Source organism: Callionymus lyra, chromosome 18 (genome assembly GCF_982586985.1).
Source record: "Callionymus lyra chromosome 18, fCalLyr1.hap1.1, whole genome shotgun sequence".
NCBI classification, from domain to species: Eukaryota; Metazoa; Chordata; class Actinopteri; order Syngnathiformes; family Callionymidae; genus Callionymus; species Callionymus lyra.
This window is the reverse complement of record NC_141835.1, coordinates 9343508-9362355: the sequence shown is the minus strand read 5'-3', so window position 1 is coordinate 9362355 and position 18848 is coordinate 9343508. Positions and strand designations below refer to the sequence as shown.

Sequence of the window (18848 nt, the reverse complement as noted above, 5' to 3'; positions counted from 1 at the left end):
TTTTGACAATATTAAACGAATGTTTATTTTGAGCATTATCCTGATATTAAGGAAACTCGTCTCTAATGCTATATAAACATTAACATTTTAGCTTTATTTGCGATATTTTCGGCAACGACTTTTTACTCAGGTCAACGTGGGATTTTCAAAATAAAAGCATTGTTTTTATTATTTCGCCTTTTAATTCCCAGTGTTCCCCAAACTCCAGGCAGGTGTCGCTGTGGGCATCTGACCGCGTGCTCGGAGTGTTATTATTCCTCCCCACCGTGACCGTGTCCAGGCTGGATCCTCCTCACCAGCGTCTATAAAGACCCCACTCTTCCCTCCCACCCTCTCTTTCCTCGGCCACAAAACCACCGTGAGTGTCCGACTCACCGTTCTTGAAAAACTTTTATAAAAAAAAAATACATAAAAATTACAAAATTCAGAAAACTAACAAAAACAAGAATTGCGCAAAGAAACTATTAAAAAAAATAGCAAAAATAATTTAAACTTAAAAAAAAAAGGAGACCTTCACTGCCGATCGGAACTCTCGCCGCCGCAGCAGCTCCCGGACCCCCCGCTTTTCTTTTTTTTTGGTCGAATATTTTTTTCTAGTCTGAGATGAACGCGACCACCACCGGGAGTTATCCGATGGCTTCTCTGTACGTGGGAGACCTGCACCCCGACATCACCGAGGCCATGCTGTACGAGAAGTTCAGCCCAGCCGGGCCGGTTCTGTCGATCCGGGTCTGCAGAGACATGATGACCCGCAGGTCTCTGGGGTACGCGTATGTCAACTTCTCCCAACCTGCCGACGGTGAGTTTCTACACACACACTTGTGTTGTGAATACCTGTGTGTGTGTGTGTGTGTGTGTGTGTGTGTGTGTGTGTGTGTGTGTGTGTGTGTGTGTGTGTGTGTGTGTGTGTGTGTGTGTGTGTGTGTGTGTGTGTGTGTGTGTGTGTGTGTGTGTGTGTGTGTGTGTGTGTGTACCTTTAAGACGCGTTCACGGCCTTTTCCATGTCGACCTTCGCACTCCGACTCCTGACCTGTGAACCAGCCGCTGCTCTTTTTTACTTGAAATGTATTTTTAGAGGCTGTTTTTGACCCATTTTTGCGGTGACCCAGTTCTGTTTTAACGCCAAGCACACATGGATAGGATCTAGAAAACGTTATTATCTATAATAACCGCTATAATAATCTATAATAACCGTTATAATAATCTATAATAACGCTGGAAATGATAATACACGTCAGAAATGTCATGGCACCTGTTGTGTACTGCGATATCTATTAAACTACTGTTTATGTTCTTGTATTTATCAGTATTCTAACATGAATAACCATACAGTCACTATATAAAAAAATGTAAATCCTGATTAATTTGTGTTTATTTTGATTCATGCCAAGTCAAGTTTTAAGGTCACACTATGTTAAATTGTTAGTTACATTAATAAACAAGTAAGCAAGTATATTTATGATGTATATATTCAAAAAGGTTGTTTGCTCTTACAGCTCACACACTATACAATGTTATTAAATTATGTTATTATAATGTTATTGCACTTGTTCTGATCATTTTTTTTCGTTCCAAAGTCAAAATATACACTTAAAATGATTTACTAGCATCTTTAAAATTACATTCTTTTATTTGAAAGTTTTAAAAAATGACAAAATTTGCTCATTTTTCTCATAATAAAGTAGCTAAGATTGTAAATAAAAACGTTTGTTCCCACAGGAAGCTGTAATTTGGACTTTATCGACCAATAAACAGCAAACAACTGTATTGTAAACAATGTGCTCTTCAAGTAGCGTGTTGAATCCGTAGCGACCCACAATGCACCTGGACAAACATTTAAACATCAATATAATGGTACTTAAACTCCAAATAAATTGCCTAATTCACGTTTAAACACCTGCATATCAACGTGTATAAGTAATAACTCACTAATATTTACTCACTTTTGAACATTGTTGTTCACCGTTCAACTGTCCAGACCCTTCTTGTAGATCACAGATAAAGGGATGGATTTCAGCGGTAGATAACGTCTGGATTAGAACTTCAGAAGAAGTGTCGAAATAATTAAAACCTTGTATATCTTAATGGATGTCGGTTAAAAAACACAAACGAACAGGTGTGTTCTTCACTCGTAGTAGTAGTTGATATTGTGAGGAACCTCTCATGTGTTATGACCGACACCTGTCGCCACTTCTCTGGTGGAAGGTTGTTGGAATTGGAGGCGAGCCACTGGAGGAGAAGACAACATTTGTTGCAGATTTTCTGGGGGAAGGGTTGTAGCTCCTGCATTTGTCCAGTGACGATATCGAGTGTCTGGAGATATCGTGGCGTCGTAGACACCAGAAGGAAGATGTTTTAATGCAGAAGAAGTGGAAGTCTTGGAGAAGCAGTGAATGGATTGATCAGGGAAAACAATTTGTAGTTAATAAAATGTTAATATATCTCATTAAAAGAGAGATATTTATACAAATTCTGGTCATTTTATATACATTTCACATTCTATACTATACGTCTACGATTTATCTAAATGTTTGTAAGTTTGTTTACCATCTTTACAAGCTGTATTTTCATAAAAAGAGTCTTAAGTGTTTTAAAAATATATATAATTTTAAAGCATTTTTTAATGTTGCAATGTTCCCATGTGGACCACTCGTATGAATCTGCTGTTGCTCATCCCAACATTCTTCTGGAGTGTGTCCCCCCAGCGCATACCTCTCAGGACCCCTCTCTAAATTTAGAAAACCCATTCTGGGCAGCCCGAAACGTGCCTGCTCCAAATTATCTGCCCGTGATGTTAATGATTCCCCCGGCGGCGCGGTTCAGGGTCACATTTAAAAAAATACATATATTTATTTTAATTTTATTGACTCTGACTGACACTCTGACACAGAGAGTGTGTGACGGTTCGTCCAACGAGCACATGTGGCGTGAGGTACAATTGCCCGGGCCCCAAAAAGTGCTGATGTCGGCAAAGGTTCTGTTTTGTTTACCAGACACTTTTGGTTCAGAGGGAGGGCGAGCGGGCCAGAACAAAAGCCCTCCTGCGGTGTCAGTACACACTCACAGGTGGAACAGTGTGACGACTTGGGGTTCGATTCATAGAGTGGTTTGAAAAAAAAAAAAAAGTTTCAGGTCCTCCTGTGAGAAGAGTAGACGTCCACCATGTGGCCCCAGCTGCTACACACACACACACATGTAACACACACAGACACACACACACACACACACACACACACACACACACACACTGGTCACAGCTGCTGTGAAACCAGCACATGGTCCACCTCAGTATCTCAACACGTGTCTCTATAGTGAAGCAACAGCTGCAAAAGCGTCTCTTTTGTACACGTTTATATCTATATAGTATTTACCTAAACAACAATTCTAACCTAGCATGTTAGCTTAGCATAACCCAGCTGGCATCAGCAAACATGATGAAGCACACATGCTAGAAGTTGCTAGTAGATGAAAAGGCAACACAATAAACGGTAAGAATGGCAACTATCATCAACTAACAACTTCATAATACAAGTTAAAAGAATATGTTTGAAAAGTCTATTTAGTTTTTTCCCCCCTTTGTGACCTCTAGAAAGATGTGAATTCTGTGTTAGCACACAAGCTATCAAATTAGCTGCATTATCATGCTAGCAGTTAGCTTACATTTAATAACAAACAGTGGCACAATTTGTAAAATAATTAATCTCCTCTTTTATATTTTATTTATATATTTAGTTTGTGATTTCTTACCGAGCAAAGTTAATCTAGCTAGCCACCGTAGCAAGCCAGATAAACATGTTTTGCTAGCAGCAGCAAACATGAAGCACACATGCTAGAAGTTGCTAGCAGAAAAAAACAGAAAGAAACAAAAGAAAGGGTAAGAATGGCAACTATTACTACGGCAAGATCCACAATGAATAATTTTGAAAAGCTTATTTTGTTTTTAACCCCTTTTCTGACCCCTAGAAAGATGTGAATTCTCTGTTAGCACACAAGCTATCAAAGTAGCCTGCATTAGCATTGTAGCTGTTAGCTTACATTTAATAACAAACAATGGTACTTTTTAAAAAATGATAAATCTCCTCTTTTATATGTTATTTATTTGTTTGTGACCCTGGTCTAGAAAGGCGCTATATAAATAGAGATTATTATTATTATTATTATTTTGTGATTTAGCAAAGCTAAGCTAGCTAGCCACCATATGTAGCCAGATATGTTGCTGTAAACATTGTCGCTAGCTGAGCAATAAAAGTTTTTTTTTAAATTGCTGTAAACTCTATGACCCGCAGCCGAGAGAGCCCTGGACACCATGAACTTCGACGTGGTGAAAGGGAAGCCCATCCGGATCATGTGGTCCCAGAGAGACCCGTCACTCAGGAAGTCCGGCGTGGGCAACGTGTTCATCAAGAACCTGGACAAGTCCATCGACAACAAGTCTCTCTACGACACTTTCTCCACCTTTGGAAACATCTTGTCCTGCAAGGTATGACGTCTGTCCGTCGTCTTCTTCTCTCTTCTACTCTTTCTGTCTTTTACTATCTCTTCTTTCTTTCATTGGTATAAACTCTCTACTTTTTTTGCATTACATTATAATGTCAATTTCTTTTCTTTCTTCTGGATTTAACTTCTTTTATTCTTTCTTTCTCTTGAAGTAAACGACTTTCCTCTAAACTATTTTTTCAACCACTTTCTTTATTCAGTCTCTTTCCCTAATTCACTATATTTTATTTCCTCTTTTTTTCTTTCCTTATTTTCACTCCTTTCTTTTTTCCCTTTTCTTGTTTTTTGCTGACTTATTTCCCTATATATTCCCTCCTTTCTTTTTCCTTTAGTTTCTTCCCAATTTCTCGTTTCTTTATTTTCTCTTTCTTCCGTTTTTGTGTTATTTTACTTCTTTCTTGATTAATTATTTCCATCTTTTTTTCCTCCTTCTTCACTCCTTTATTTCTTCCTTACTTTTTGACCATCTTTTTCGCTTTTTACTCCTTTTTAATCATTTATTTCTGTTATATGTTCTGTCTTTCTTTCTCTCCGCTCTGTCTGCTTGCTCAACTTTTCTTCTTCTCGGCATTTTCTTTCTTTCATTTTAAAATCCTGTCTTCCTTCCATACTTTCTTACTTCTTAGATTCTTGTTTGCTTATATTATATCCATTTCCTTTTTCAGCTCTTTTTTTCTATGAAAATTTTCTTTCCATTGTTATTTTAAACTTTGTTTACTCATCTTAGAATTAACTTTCCTCATCTTGGAATATTCTACCTTTCTTCCTTTTTTTTCTGTCATCTTAAAATTCCTGCAGTTTATTTTTCTTTCCTTCTTCCTTCCTTTTTCTTTTTCCATCTTTTTTTCTCTTTCAATCTGTCTCTTTATTTGTAAATCTAAAGCATTCTTTCCTTAACTTTTCTTTCTTTCAAATATATATAAATATTCTATCTTTCTATCTTTCTATCTATAGAAATATTTCTTTCTATCTTTCTATCTATTCTTTGTTTATTGTTTATTTCTTCTTTCTTTTTTTTGGTTTTAATTTCTGTATTTCTCTCTCTTTCTCCTGGATTGTCTTTCCTCTTTCAGTTATATAAGACTTCTGTTCTATCTTTCTTTACAACTTCCGTTTTTGATTCACAGTGCTGGATTTCTGTTCCTCCTCTCCTTCTCATCCCTCTCTCCACAGGTGGTGTGCGACGAGAACGGCTCCAAGGGTTACGCCTTCGTCCACTTCGAGACGCAGGACGCGGCCGACCGCGCCATCGAGAAGATGAACGGGATGCTTCTGAATGACCGCAAGGTGTGAGTGTCTGCTCATATTCTTTAACCGTGGCTTTGCCGTGACAAGAGACTCACTAATCGTGTTTGGACTAAAAAAAAAAAAAGCGTTCCCTGGACTCCCGCTGAATCACTCACTCCCATCTTTTTTAAGCGCTTGTGTGTGTTTGTGTGGCACTGCTTGTGTGTTTTTAGTGATGGATCCAGGGCAGAGGTTCAAAGGTGGCGGCCCGGAGAGGGGAGAGGTAATCAAGGTATTTAAGATATTTTCTTTGTAGTGTGTTCCTCCTCCACCCCTCTTCATCCATCCACTTTGGGACCCCGGAGTCGTGTAGCATGTCGTTTTATATTAACCACCATTTCTCCCCTAACAACCTTTAGCGCTGACGTACTTTTGTTGTGTTTTTCTCGAGGCTCCCTTCGGGGGCCGGCATGGTCGGGGGCCCCACCAACTTCGTTTTTTTCCCCTGTCGCTGTCGTTTTAAAAAGTTTGTCGCTGCTCTCTCTCTGTGTTTTTTCCTTTTTAGGTTCGTGGGTCGGTTCAAATCCCGCAAGGAGCGCGAGGCCGAACTGGGGGCCAAAGCCAAAGAGTTCACCAACGTCTACATCAAGAACTTCGGCGACGACATGAACGACGAGCGGCTGAAGGAGATGTTTGATAAATACGGTAAAGAGATGTTGTAGCGACGGCGGCCCCTGGACACTGAACTAATGACGGTCTGACGTCTGCAGGGAGAACTCTGAGCGTGAAGGTGATGACGGATCCCACCGGCAAATCTAGAGGCTTCGGATTTGTTAGTTACGAGAAGCACGAGGACGCTAACAAGGTAACGCTTGATGGACTGAATGAAAGATAGTAAATTGATCCTCCATCCTTCATTTTCTGTTTCTGTTAATTTTACAAATACATTTTAAACTACATTTTCAAAATATTCTTTGAAACTCGAATGATGACTTTTGTTCCTCCCACTCTCCTCAGTGTATTAAAAAAAAAAGAAAAAGATATAACATTTATATTATTGTGGTTGTTCTATTTTTTATTATTTAGTTCTTTTTATTTTTATTGTATTATTATTGTTTATATATATATGTATGTGTATATATTTGTATATCTATATATTCCATGTATGTTTAATCTATCTAACTATCTTATTGCAGGTACATAATTAGTAGTCTCTCTTTAAACAAATCCAAAATTCAATATATTTGACAATATATTTATTAATTATATATATATATATATATATATATATATATATATATATATATATATATATATATATATATATATATATATATATATATATATATATATAATTAATTTTATTAATTATATATATATATTTATATATATACAAATCCAAAATGATTTTTTTTTTGACATTAATAATAATTACAATTGTATTAATTATATATATATATATATATATATATATATATATATATATATATATATATATATATATATATATATAATTAATAAAATTAATAAAATATATATATATAATAATTAATAAAATTGTAATTATTAATGTCAATTTTTTTTTTCATTTTGGATTTGTATATATACAAATATATATATATATATAATTAATAAAATTCAACTACACAGTTCAGTGACAATATTTGTGTTTAAATATGTGTGTCTAAATATGAAATGACACACATATTTAATAAAAGTGAACAATATTAAAAATAAAAAGTACGACTGTAATGTAAATAGTAAGAATTATGAAAAGAATAATACAAAAAAAGGTTATTCAGCTTGGAACAGATGCCAAGAAAATGTCTTCCTAACTAAAAAAAACTGAATTATTCATTAATGACTATTTTCATGAGGTGAAGAAAAAATATATTTATGTTTAATATTTTTTATAAAAGGTAAATCTGTCCAAGCTCTATGAATCACAATGTATTTGTGTTTAAAGTTTATTGTGGCATTAACCCTTACTTTGTTATACTTTTTAATAAAAAAAAATGTATTGCTGTTTTATGAAAAAAGTTATTTGATTGTCGATATGTCGGGGTCATGGTGACCCAGTGGCCCAAAACAAATGTGTTTGTGGAATCCCTTGTGTTGTCTCTGGGTCAAGGTAAACAACCTCCCTGACGTTTATCAAAACACTTCCTCTCCAGGCTGTGGAGGACATGAACGGTTCCGATCTCAACGGCAAGACGGTGTTCGTGGGCCGAGCTCAGAAGAAGATGGAGCGACAGACCGAGCTGAAGAGGAAGTTCGAGCTGCTGAAGCAGGAGAGGATCAGTCGCTACCAGGTCAGGATCGCGCTCTCGTTTTTGAAGTTCAGAGTCGAAGCTTGAGCTCGCGCTGCTCTCCCAGGGCGTGAACCTCTACATCAAGAACCTGGACGACACCATCGACGACGAGAAGCTGCGTAAAGAATTCACTCCGTTCGGCTCCATCACGAGCGCGAAGGTGAGAGTCAGAGGTTTGTGGGTTTTTTTTTTAAAAAGACGCTGATGAGCAAGACTGTGGCTCGTGCAGGTGATGCTGGAGGAGGGTCGCTCCAAGGGCTTCGGCTTCGTCTGCTTCTCCTCCCCGGAGGAGGCCACCAAGGCCGTGACGGAGATGAACGGACGCATCATCGGGTCCAAGCCGCTCTACGTGGCTCTGGCTCAGCGTAAAGAGGAGCGCAAGGCTCACCTGACCAACCAGTACATGCAGCGCATCGCTGGCATGAGAGCCATGCCGGCCAATGCCATCATCAACCAGTTCCAGCCCACCAGTGGTTACTTCATGCCGGCGGTTCCACAGGTGAATACTGCAATATTCTTTTCATGATTTTCAATTTCATTCAATGAAATCACAGTGTACGACATGGTTAATGACGTTTATTAAAATACATTTTATTTAGGCTGTGGAGGACATGAATAAAACCAGACAATACAAGATAAAAATGTGATCACAATATATATAAACATATATATATATATTTGCCTTTAAATTACATTTAATTTTTTTGGTTCACATTTCAATAAATTGTTTGCTAAATTAAACAAGTCCATTGGATTTTTCCAGGAATTGAGAGGACGTAGAAATGTGATAAAATATCCATACACAAAATATTGCAATTTTCTTTTCAAATCGATATTTAACAGAACTCTGTAAATTTATTTCTTGGCTTTCAGATCACGTTTATTATTATAAATGTTATTTAATGGTTATAATTTTCAATACAGTGTGTGTAAAATAAAATAATTACATGTTTTAAATAATCATCCAATTGAAATACAAAGAGATTAATAAAATAAAGTACAATACATTTCAGTAAAATAAGAGACGTTACCATAAAACGGCAATAAATAATTGACGATAAATAATAATAAATAAAATACTTTACATTTAAATAAACAATATTCATGATCCGGGCAGCAGACACATATTCACAGTGTTTGTTCATTTTTGTGTTGCAATTAAACTTCAGACCACAAGATGGCATCAGTCATTCTGTCCAGGGAGATACACGTGATGACTGAGGATGAGAGGATACAGTGGACTCCAGCTAAAGTTTAGATGTTTAGACATATTTTCAAATGAAAGCAGTCAATAGCCATGTGGTCTGTAAATTCTGCAACACCAGAGTCAAGTACTCGACAATACTACAAATATATCCTTGTTCCTAAAGTATCACTATATATCGTATCGCGAGATTCTTGCCAACACATAGCCTTAATCTCAATCTATTTAAACGTGTTTTAGTGACTTCCATGCCTCCCCCCCTCAGGCCCAGAACAGGACGACCTACTATGCACCCAATCAAATGGCCCCGATGCGCCCCAACCCTCGCTGGCAGCAACAAGTGGGTCGAGGTCAAGGTGAGGACACTTCACTCCAAGGTCACCACAAGGGGTCACTGACTCTGACTTTTTTTTTGTCTTGAATTCAGGAGGTTTCCAGGGGATGCCGAACTCACTGCGTCAGCCCGGACCTCGCGCCAACATGCGCCACATGAGTCCCGGCGGGAACTCTCAGGGCCCCCGAGGTGAGTCGGGGTGATGTCACGAGAACTTAGGTTAGGTTAGGTAGAACTTTATTGATCCCTCAGCAGGTCTCCTTCGGGAAATTGTTTTTTTTTAATTATTCACAGCAAATACAATAAAGCAATTTTTTCATAAAGAAATTCAAAATAAAAAAAGAACAAGAACAAAGAGAAATAAAGAGAAAGAACAAGATGATACAATCTAAGTCTAAAGATAAAGAACATAGATAAAAAAAAAAAAAGGATACAAAGACTAACATAGAACAGAACATCATGATACTTTTACTCCACTCCTGCCTCGAATTGTACAATTTAATAGCCCGAGGAATGAATGAGTCCTTGAGTCTATTTGTTTTGCACCTGTGAAGGAGCATTCATGCTCTCAATCTGCTAAAAGCTTAAAGAGTGTTTTTTAAATACTCCTCTTTTTCTGTAGCTGCCGGTCAGACCATGGCTCCTCGTCCATCCATGGGGGTCCCCGGCCCTCGCCCGATGCCTCCGTATAAATACGCCACTGGTGTGCGAAACCCCAACCCTCAAGTGGTGCAACCAATCCCTTTACAACAGGTGAGACCCGGATGGAACAAGTTATGTATGAGTGTCGTCAGAATATTGTTGAATTTAACATGTTTAAACTTTTAGAAGTTAAAGTTTTTTAAATAATTGAATTCAATATATTGTTATTATTGTTTTGTTGTATATTGAAAGGTTTACCCAGTAATTATTTCTAATTGAACTTAAATTATTAATATATTGAAAGGTTGAATTCTTTTTATTAAATATTTCAATTAAAATAATTTGTATATTGAAATGTTGAATTATTTTTTACTGAATACTTTACTTAAGTTGTATATTGACAGTTATTAGAAGCTATAGAAGCTATTTTAAATAAAAATAATAATATTTTGAATATTTTTACGCATTGAGTTTGATATTCATATACTTTTAGTCACATTTTTTTTTCATCAACATTTTTTATTCATAGTCCTTTAAATTCAATATTAAATGTTGGTATAATAGTATTTAATATTATACTTAAATGGCTACGGATGAAAAAACATGAAATTCAGAAAATGTATTTTTGAATTATTGGAATTATAATATCACACACTATAAGTTTAATATTTTTTTGAACTTTTACTATTTTTTTAATTCAATTGTTTAAAAAAATTCTGTCAATATACAAATAATTTAATTAAATTATTGAATGAATACAACTTTTTACGATACAAATATTCAAATAAATTCTGTAAAAACATAATTCATTGAAATTAATTATTTAAAAAAATATTAAATGCTTTAAAAAAAAAAAATCAGATTTTTTATCATAACATTTTATATGTTCAATTGAACAATGTAATATTCTGATGGCACTGATATACTTCCATAAGAAGTCATACAGTCTTTATTGACACAGCTCATCTAACACACAGTTCAATCAGTAAAACTTTATTTAAACGAATCTAAAACAAGCGTCAATAAGGAGAATTCTACGGAGCCCCTCAAGGGACAAAAGATCTTGGCAAAAAATCCTATCCTGTCTGTATTAAAGTAATTTTCCGTGCACTGATTGACATCTTTTGACTTCCAGACTCAGCCGGCCGTGCACGTGCAGGGCCAGGAGCCGCTCACCGCCTCCATGTTGGCCGCCGCCCCCCCACAGGAGCAGAAGCAGATGCTCGGTAGAAACTCAAAACCTCCATCTGGCGAGAGGCCGCGAAGTCTCACCAAACCATGTCTTCTTTTTTCCGACAGGCGAGCGTCTGTTCCCGCTCATCCAGTCCATGCACGCCAACCTGGCGGGGAAGATCACGGGCATGTTGCTGGAGATCGACAACTCTGAGCTGCTGCACATGCTGGAGTCTCACGAATCCCTGCGTTCCAAGGTTCATTATCATTATCTTTAATAACTCGTGAGAAAGATGGTGTTGTTGAGGTCTGAACCTTCTGCAGGTGGAGGAGGCGGTCGCGGTGCTGCAGGCCCACCAGGCCAAGAAAGAGGCCACACAGAAAGTGGGTCCCATGGCGGCCACTGGTGCTGCTGCAACATCCTGAAGCACCCAAGCCTGCATTTTATTGGTACAACATCAAATGAACCCTAACGTGACTAATGTTGTTGTTTCTCATAAAAGTTTCCTCGTCTCGTTTCAGAGCACGAGAAAACATCACTTCGACAGAAATATCTAGAATAAACTTATTTTAACAGTATAATTAAAACCCTAATTTTGTGGAGAATTGATTTCTTATATATGGAGAAAGAAAATATTCTTATATTTCTCTGCTTGAAGTTTTGTTTGCCTGGAGAAGAATCCATCCCATCATGTGATCAGTTTGTGTTGCTCAATAAAAGGACGGTCATGATCAATAAATCACTGACGTGTGACGTGTTTTATTTTATTTCCCAACTTTTAACTTTTCAAATTCTTGTTATAAAACGGTCTAAAAAAATGTATTTTATTTTGGAAGTATATCAGAATATTGAACAGTTGCATTTAACATTTCAATCTTTTAATTTTTTGTTGAGATTTTTTTTAAGCATTGAGGTTTTTTATTTATTTAATTATTTAACTCAATTATTTGTATATATATTATATTAGTTAAGTGTTTTAATAAACATGTGTATATATAGAGAGAGAGGATTCATTTGTTTCTCAATTCAACAATTTAATTAAAAGTTTTTTAACATTTTCAATTTGAATTCTTTTTTTACATAAAGAGTTTGATAAATGTATTATCTAATTCCAATAATTAGATAATAAATTCAATATTTTCTCATATATAGCCTTTTAAATTCAATATAAAATGTTGGTTTGATAATGACAACATTAATTTGAACTACATTGAAATAAATAATTATTTAAAATAAAAAATCAACATCTCAAAGTACAAATGAAACAAAAAAAAACTCAAGTATAAAAATCAGCTTTTTAAAAGTTAAATTAAACCATTTAAATATTCGGATGGCGCTGATTTACCGCCATAATGTATTAGCTTTAGTTAAGTATTTAATTCAGAATAATAAACTGAAATCGTTTCTATGTTTTTTTTTAAACCTATATATACAAATTAATTCATTAAGAATACTACTTGCTATAGGGATCACAGAATGACCCAATTTTATCATTCGTATATATTTACTGTGGGTGATTAATTTAAAGTTTTGTCGATTTTAAATCAAGTTATACTTGACATGTTAATAGTCCTAAACTGCGGTCCGTGTCTTTCTGTCTTCTCCGGGTAGCCGTAGTGACGTCATCGACGTACTGACACTCAACCAATCAGCAGCAGAGTTACGGGATTGCAACAAAGATGGCGTCCAGCAAGCGGGTGTTGTACGTCGGTGAGTTTAGAATCGTTATTTTTATACATGCGTGCGACGTCTTTGTTTTAATATTCTTACACAACATTTATATTATATAATTCTTACTTAAATAACCCAAAATGCGATAAATATACTTCTTATTCAAGGTTTATAATTAAGAGAAATGTTTGAATGGACACGATGCAGGAGCTCTTCTTTGTAAGATAAACTGCTTAAGTTAAGTTTATTAAATGTAAAAAATGTTCTTTTATTTCAGGTGGTCTTGCTGAGGAGGTGGACGAGAAGGTTTTACATGCGGCGTTCATCCCGTTCGGAGACATAACAGACATCCAGATCCCCCTCGACTATGCGACAGGTATCAATAACGTTTTTTTTAAATGTTTGGATCCGTTTTTAAAACCATTTATAATATGTTCAAAATCCGAGGAAAAACATGTGTAATGTCGTTATTATTATGATATAATAACTATAGTTTTTGTTTACAGAAAAACACAGAGGGTTCGCCTTCATCGAGTTTGAGTTGGCGGAGGTGATTTAACTCTTTCTTGTCTTAACTCGACCATGAATAAAGTATAAAGTAATTTTTTTTTATATATAATGTTCCTTTACCTCGACAGGACGCTGCTGCAGCTATTGATAACATGGTAAGTCAGTTTAAAAAAAAAAAGAGGCTGTTTCTGTTTAAGAAATTAAAATGTTAATTATTGTGTTTTCTTCATGCAGAATGAGTCTGAGCTGTTTGGACGGACGGTTCGAGTCAACATCGCGAAGCCCATGAGGCTCAAAGAAGGATCGTCACGGCCTGGTAAGCGAAAGAACAATGTTTTCCTCAACGTTATCACCAAGTAAAAGATTTTAAGATTAATTTTCCATTTCCACTTGTAAGTAAGTAAGTAATTTTTACTTGTATAGCACTTTTCCAGACCAGGCTCACAAAGCGCTTAAACAATCAAAACAATATTCAATAAAGTATATTCTTTAAAGGTCAAGATAATACTGAGAACAACACAGGAGTTCCAGAAAATCAAGGGAAAGCCTGAACAAATAAAAACGTCTTAAGATGTTTCTTAAAGGAGTCAGTAGATCATCAAACACAGATGGAGAGGAAGATTGTTCCAAAGCTTAGGAGCAACAGCCTGAAAAGATTTCTCTCCTCTGGTCCTGAACTGTGTGCGTGGAACCATCAGTAGATTCTGATCCACAGACCTCATAGCCCGAGCTGGGGTGTAAGTCTGGATCAGATCAGTGATGTAAGAAGGAGTCTGACCATGAATAGATCTGAAAGTAAGAACCAGAATTTTAAAGTTGATCCTGAAAGAAACTGGAAGCCAGTGAAGAGTTTTAAGGATCGGTGAAATGTGAGTTCTTCTACTAGAGCGGCTCAGAATTCTGGCTGCTGAGTTCTGAATCAACTGCAGGCGAGACAAATCCTTCTTGTTTAGACATGAAAACAAACTGTTACAATAGTCCAGGTGAGAAGAAACAAACGCATGGATTATAAGATCCAGATCATGTTCTGACAAGATTTTCCTAAGTTTAGAGATTTTTCTCAGTTGAAGGAAACTGTTTCTGGTCAGTTTTCTACAGTGTCGAACAAGAGACATGTCTTTATCAAATACAACACCCAGGTTTCTCAGGCTCAGTTTGACAGACTGACTCAACCCTGGAACCTTATCATCAGGAGCAATCACCAGAGTTTCAGTTTTGTCCACATTTAGTCACTTGTATTTATTTTTGTAATAAACGTTTGTATTGAATCATCTTTACCAGCCCATAATGTATAGGATTAAATACATGTGAGACACATTCATTATTTGAAAACCTTATAAAACACAATTTATGTACAAAACATTTTTCCACATAAGAGTTTATGACACAGGCTGGTTCGGTTGCATCAGGATGTAAGTTCTCTCGCTTCTTCTCCCTCAGTTTGGTCGGACGACGACTGGCTGAAGAAGTTCTCCGGCAAGACGATGGAGGAGGCCGAGGCCGAGGCTTCGTCAGTAGAGACGGTGAAAACTGCTGCACCAGAGGTGAGTTGATGCTGTTGACGTGTGTCAGTGCCTTGAGAATATTCATGATGTTGGTCGAATATAATGGTTTGAATGTTGAAGTTTGAATTTTTCTCATAGAATTATTGTTTATTTTTTAACATAACATATTTTTAAATTATTTAATTGAATACTTTTTTTTAAATATATCAAATTTTCTAGATGAATAATTTTGTTCACACTCTTGAAACTCATGTACATATAAAGGGGCAAACATTTTCAAAATATTGATAATATAGGTTAAATATAAGGTATGGAATGTAGATACTTTTGTTTGTTTTTAAGTATAAAAGTTGTTTTAATTTAACATTTATATATATATATACTGTATATATATATATATTTGTTTTGAATGGAATTTAATGATTTGTATGTAGAACATGTTAGGTTTTTTTTATAATTAAAATGAAAACAAGATAGAAAATTAAAAATGTTACTATTTTTGCTTTAGTTTCATATTGTAATTCAAAAAATAATATAAAATTTGAATGTGAATTAATACATTTTATATTGAATTTAAAAGACTATTAATTGAAATATATTACATTTTGAAAATGCATATTATTTATATTTGAATAACAATATGAAACTAAGTTTTAAAAAATATATATATATTTTATATATACAGTATATTATATATAAATAAATAAAATATTAAAATGTGTATAAAGAAAATTCAACCTTAGATTATAGAAAATGTTGAATTAAATTATTAATGCAATAGTTCAAAGCTTAAAAAAAACGCATTTCAATAATAATAAAGTTACAATTTTAACATTTTAAATGTAATCATCAATGTATATTCCGATGACACTTCCATACTTGGTGACTATCATGCATCATCAACTGTCCTTCTCTCTGCAGGGCGAGCCTCCGGCCAAGAAGGGTCGAGTCAACTCTCAGGTCTACTTGGACATCAAGATCGGCAACAAGCCCGCGGGCCGACTCCGCTTCCTCCTCCGCAACGACATCGTTCCCATGACGGCAGGTTCGTGCGTCTTAGAAACGTCCGGGAGCCGCGAGTCCGTCCGTAACCTCTGACCTCCTCAGAGAACTTCCGCTGCCTGTGCACGCACGAGAAGGGCTTCGGCTACAAAGGCAGCAGCTTCCATCGCCTCATCCCTCAGTTCATGTGTCAGGGCGGAGACTTCACCAACCACAACGGCACCGGCGGGAAATCCATCTACGGGCGCAAGTTCGACGACGAGAACTTTGTGCTGAAACACACGGCTCCAGGTGCGTCGTTAGACGGTTATTAATGAATAACTATACACTTGAATATTGTCTTTTGAAATAATATTTCTATTCATAGTTCTTTTATGATTTATATTGAAATAAAATCAATTTTTGTAAAACTTTTTTTTTTTAATTCGAATTTAACCCACAAATATTCATTTTTGTGTTGCAATTTAACTTCCGGCCACTAGATGAGGCAGTCATCACGCTCTCAGTAGCTAAAGGAACAATAATAGCCATCCGATGACTGAGTGCGAGAGAATACAGTCGAATTCATCAGCTATTTAACCCGCAATTATTCATTTTTGTGTTGCAATTTAACTTCCGGCCACTAGATGAGGCAGTCATCACGCTCTCAGTAGCTAAAGGAACAATAATAGCCATCCGATGACTGAGTGCGAGAGGATACAGTCGACTTCAGCAGCTATTTAACCCGCAAATATTCATTTTTGTGTTGCAATTTAACTTCCGGCCGCTAGATGGCAGCAGTCATCACGCTCTCAGTAGCTAAAGGAACGATAATAGCCATCCGATAACTGAGTGCGAGAGGATACAGTCGACTTCAGCAGCTATTTAACCCGCAAATATTCATTTTTCTGTTGCAATTTACCTTCCGGCCACTAGATGAGGCAGTCATCACACTCTCAGTAGCTAAAGGAACAATAATAGCCATCCGATGACTGAGTGCGAGAGGATACAGTCAACTTCAGCAGCTATTTAACCCGCAAATATTCATTTTTGTGTTGCAATTTAACTTCCGGCCGCTAGATGGCAGCAGTCATTACGCTCTCAGTAGCTAAAGGAACGATAATAGCCATCCAATGACTGAGTGCGAGAGGATACAGTCGACTTCAGCAGCTATTTAACCCGCAAATATTCATTTTTCTGTTGCAATTTACCTTCCGGCCACTAGATGAGGCAGTCATCATGCTCTCAGTAGCTAAAGGAACAATAATAGCCATCCGATAACTGAGTGCGAGAGGATACAGTCGACTTCAGCAGCTATAAAAGCTGATGTTTGGACAAAAGAAAAGCAGTTACTGCTTCGTCAAGAGACATCTGGTCTGTAAATTCTGCTACACCAGAGTCAAGTACTCGACAATACTACACATATATACTTGTTCCTACAGTATCACTGTATATCGTATCGTTGTCACTGTATCGTGATTCTTATCGTATCGCCTGATTCTTGCCATTGTGCGCAGCTAACAAGTTTCTTCTGACACACTCAGGTCAGCTCTCTATGGCCAACTCGGGTCCGAACAGCAACGGCTCCCAGTTCTTCATCACCACAGACAAAACCGACTGGCTGGACGGCAAACACGTGGTCTTCGGGGACATGGTGGAGGGCATGGATGTGCTCCGGGCCATGGAGGTGAGACGCCGAATCAAGCTGAGCTTGAAGCCGGAACGAAACCAGACGGATTCTGATGTTGACGCTCATGTTCCCTTCAGGCTCAGGGAGCGAAAGACGGGAAACCGAAGCAGAAAGTCATCATCTCAGACTGTGGGGAGCTCGCCTGAAGACTTTATTGTGTACATACATTTCATTAAACACAGTTTTATACAAATACACGTCTCTTCTTTCATCATAGTATTAATTATTGGATTTATATAATTGTTATTCTTTTAATTATTGTGTGAATGCTGGGAAGCAATTTAGATCCTGTTTTCTTCTCACCTAAACTTTGTGCTGCTTCTCCTCCCACAAATTTTATCCGATTTGAACCGTTCAAGCTTTTATCAATTCAGCTTGTTTCCGAAATGAAGGATTTGTAGCTTTCTTTCATCTCTTCCACTCTTTCTTTTATTCTTCTTTTCCTACCCTATTCAGTTCAATGGGGAAAATCTTCAACTCATGTTTCAACTCCTTCCACTTTGAACTTTAACTACTAACTAATTCTACTACTACTTTTATTTTTCTACTACTTCTATTATCTCTTTTATTATTTCTTTTTTCCTTGCACTTTTTTCAACTGTGCTGTTGTAAAAGTGTGTTTCCCCTCTGGGGATGAATAAAGATTTTCTATTCTATTCTATTCTATTCTAATTTTACTACTAATTTCACTTCCTCTACTTTAACTACTAATTCCACTACTACTTTTAATACTACTTCTACTTTTACTACTGAATCCTACTACTACTTTGAATTTTCTACTGCTTCTAATTGTATTACTAATCTCACTTCTACTTTAAATATTAACTCCACTACTACTTCCACAGCACAGCAGGGTCAGTATTCACACTGTATTTTCTTCTGGAAATGCAGTCTTTCTAGTTGTTTTTTTATTCTGCAGTCCACTTACAATATTTTGTTCTTCTATATATGGATCAGAAGAAATATAAAAATTGATTTAAGTGAATAATAAGATCTTTAAAAAAGAATCACGTGTGACTTCATGATCTCCTCAAACAACGCGATCTCCTCAAACAACGCGAGATTTAAATCTGATCTGGTGTGTATTTACTGACCTCTAGC

The 18848-nt window shown here is 36.4% G+C and overlaps 2 protein-coding genes across 2 annotated transcripts; both read left to right on the top strand.

Annotated features, from left to right (window-relative positions):
• Positions 1-308: 308 nt before the first annotated feature.
• On the top strand, positions 309-12132 carry pabpc4 (poly(A) binding protein, cytoplasmic 4 (inducible form)). Its single transcript, XM_087779732.1, has 15 exons — positions 309-799; positions 4287-4480; positions 5671-5786; positions 6290-6429; positions 6495-6589; positions 7899-8036; positions 8101-8196; positions 8266-8535; positions 9506-9596; positions 9668-9763; positions 10197-10327; positions 11352-11442; positions 11516-11646; positions 11714-11839; positions 11912-12132. The coding sequence occupies exons 1-14, from the start codon at positions 604-606 to the stop codon at positions 11813-11815; spliced, it is 1887 nt and encodes a 628-aa protein (XP_087635858.1). The 5' UTR covers positions 309-603; the 3' UTR covers positions 11816-11839; positions 11912-12132.
• Positions 12133-13033: 901 nt separating this feature from the next.
• ppie (peptidylprolyl isomerase E (cyclophilin E)) lies at positions 13034-17942 on the top strand. The gene is made up of 10 exons (XM_087779650.1): positions 13034-13100; positions 13339-13437; positions 13568-13611; positions 13700-13726; positions 13806-13887; positions 15012-15115; positions 15998-16121; positions 16184-16369; positions 17602-17744; positions 17825-17942. The coding sequence occupies exons 1-10, from the start codon at positions 13070-13072 to the stop codon at positions 17891-17893; spliced, it is 909 nt and encodes a 302-aa protein (XP_087635776.1). The 5' UTR covers positions 13034-13069; the 3' UTR covers positions 17894-17942.
• The last annotated feature ends 906 nt before the right edge of the window (positions 17943-18848 follow it).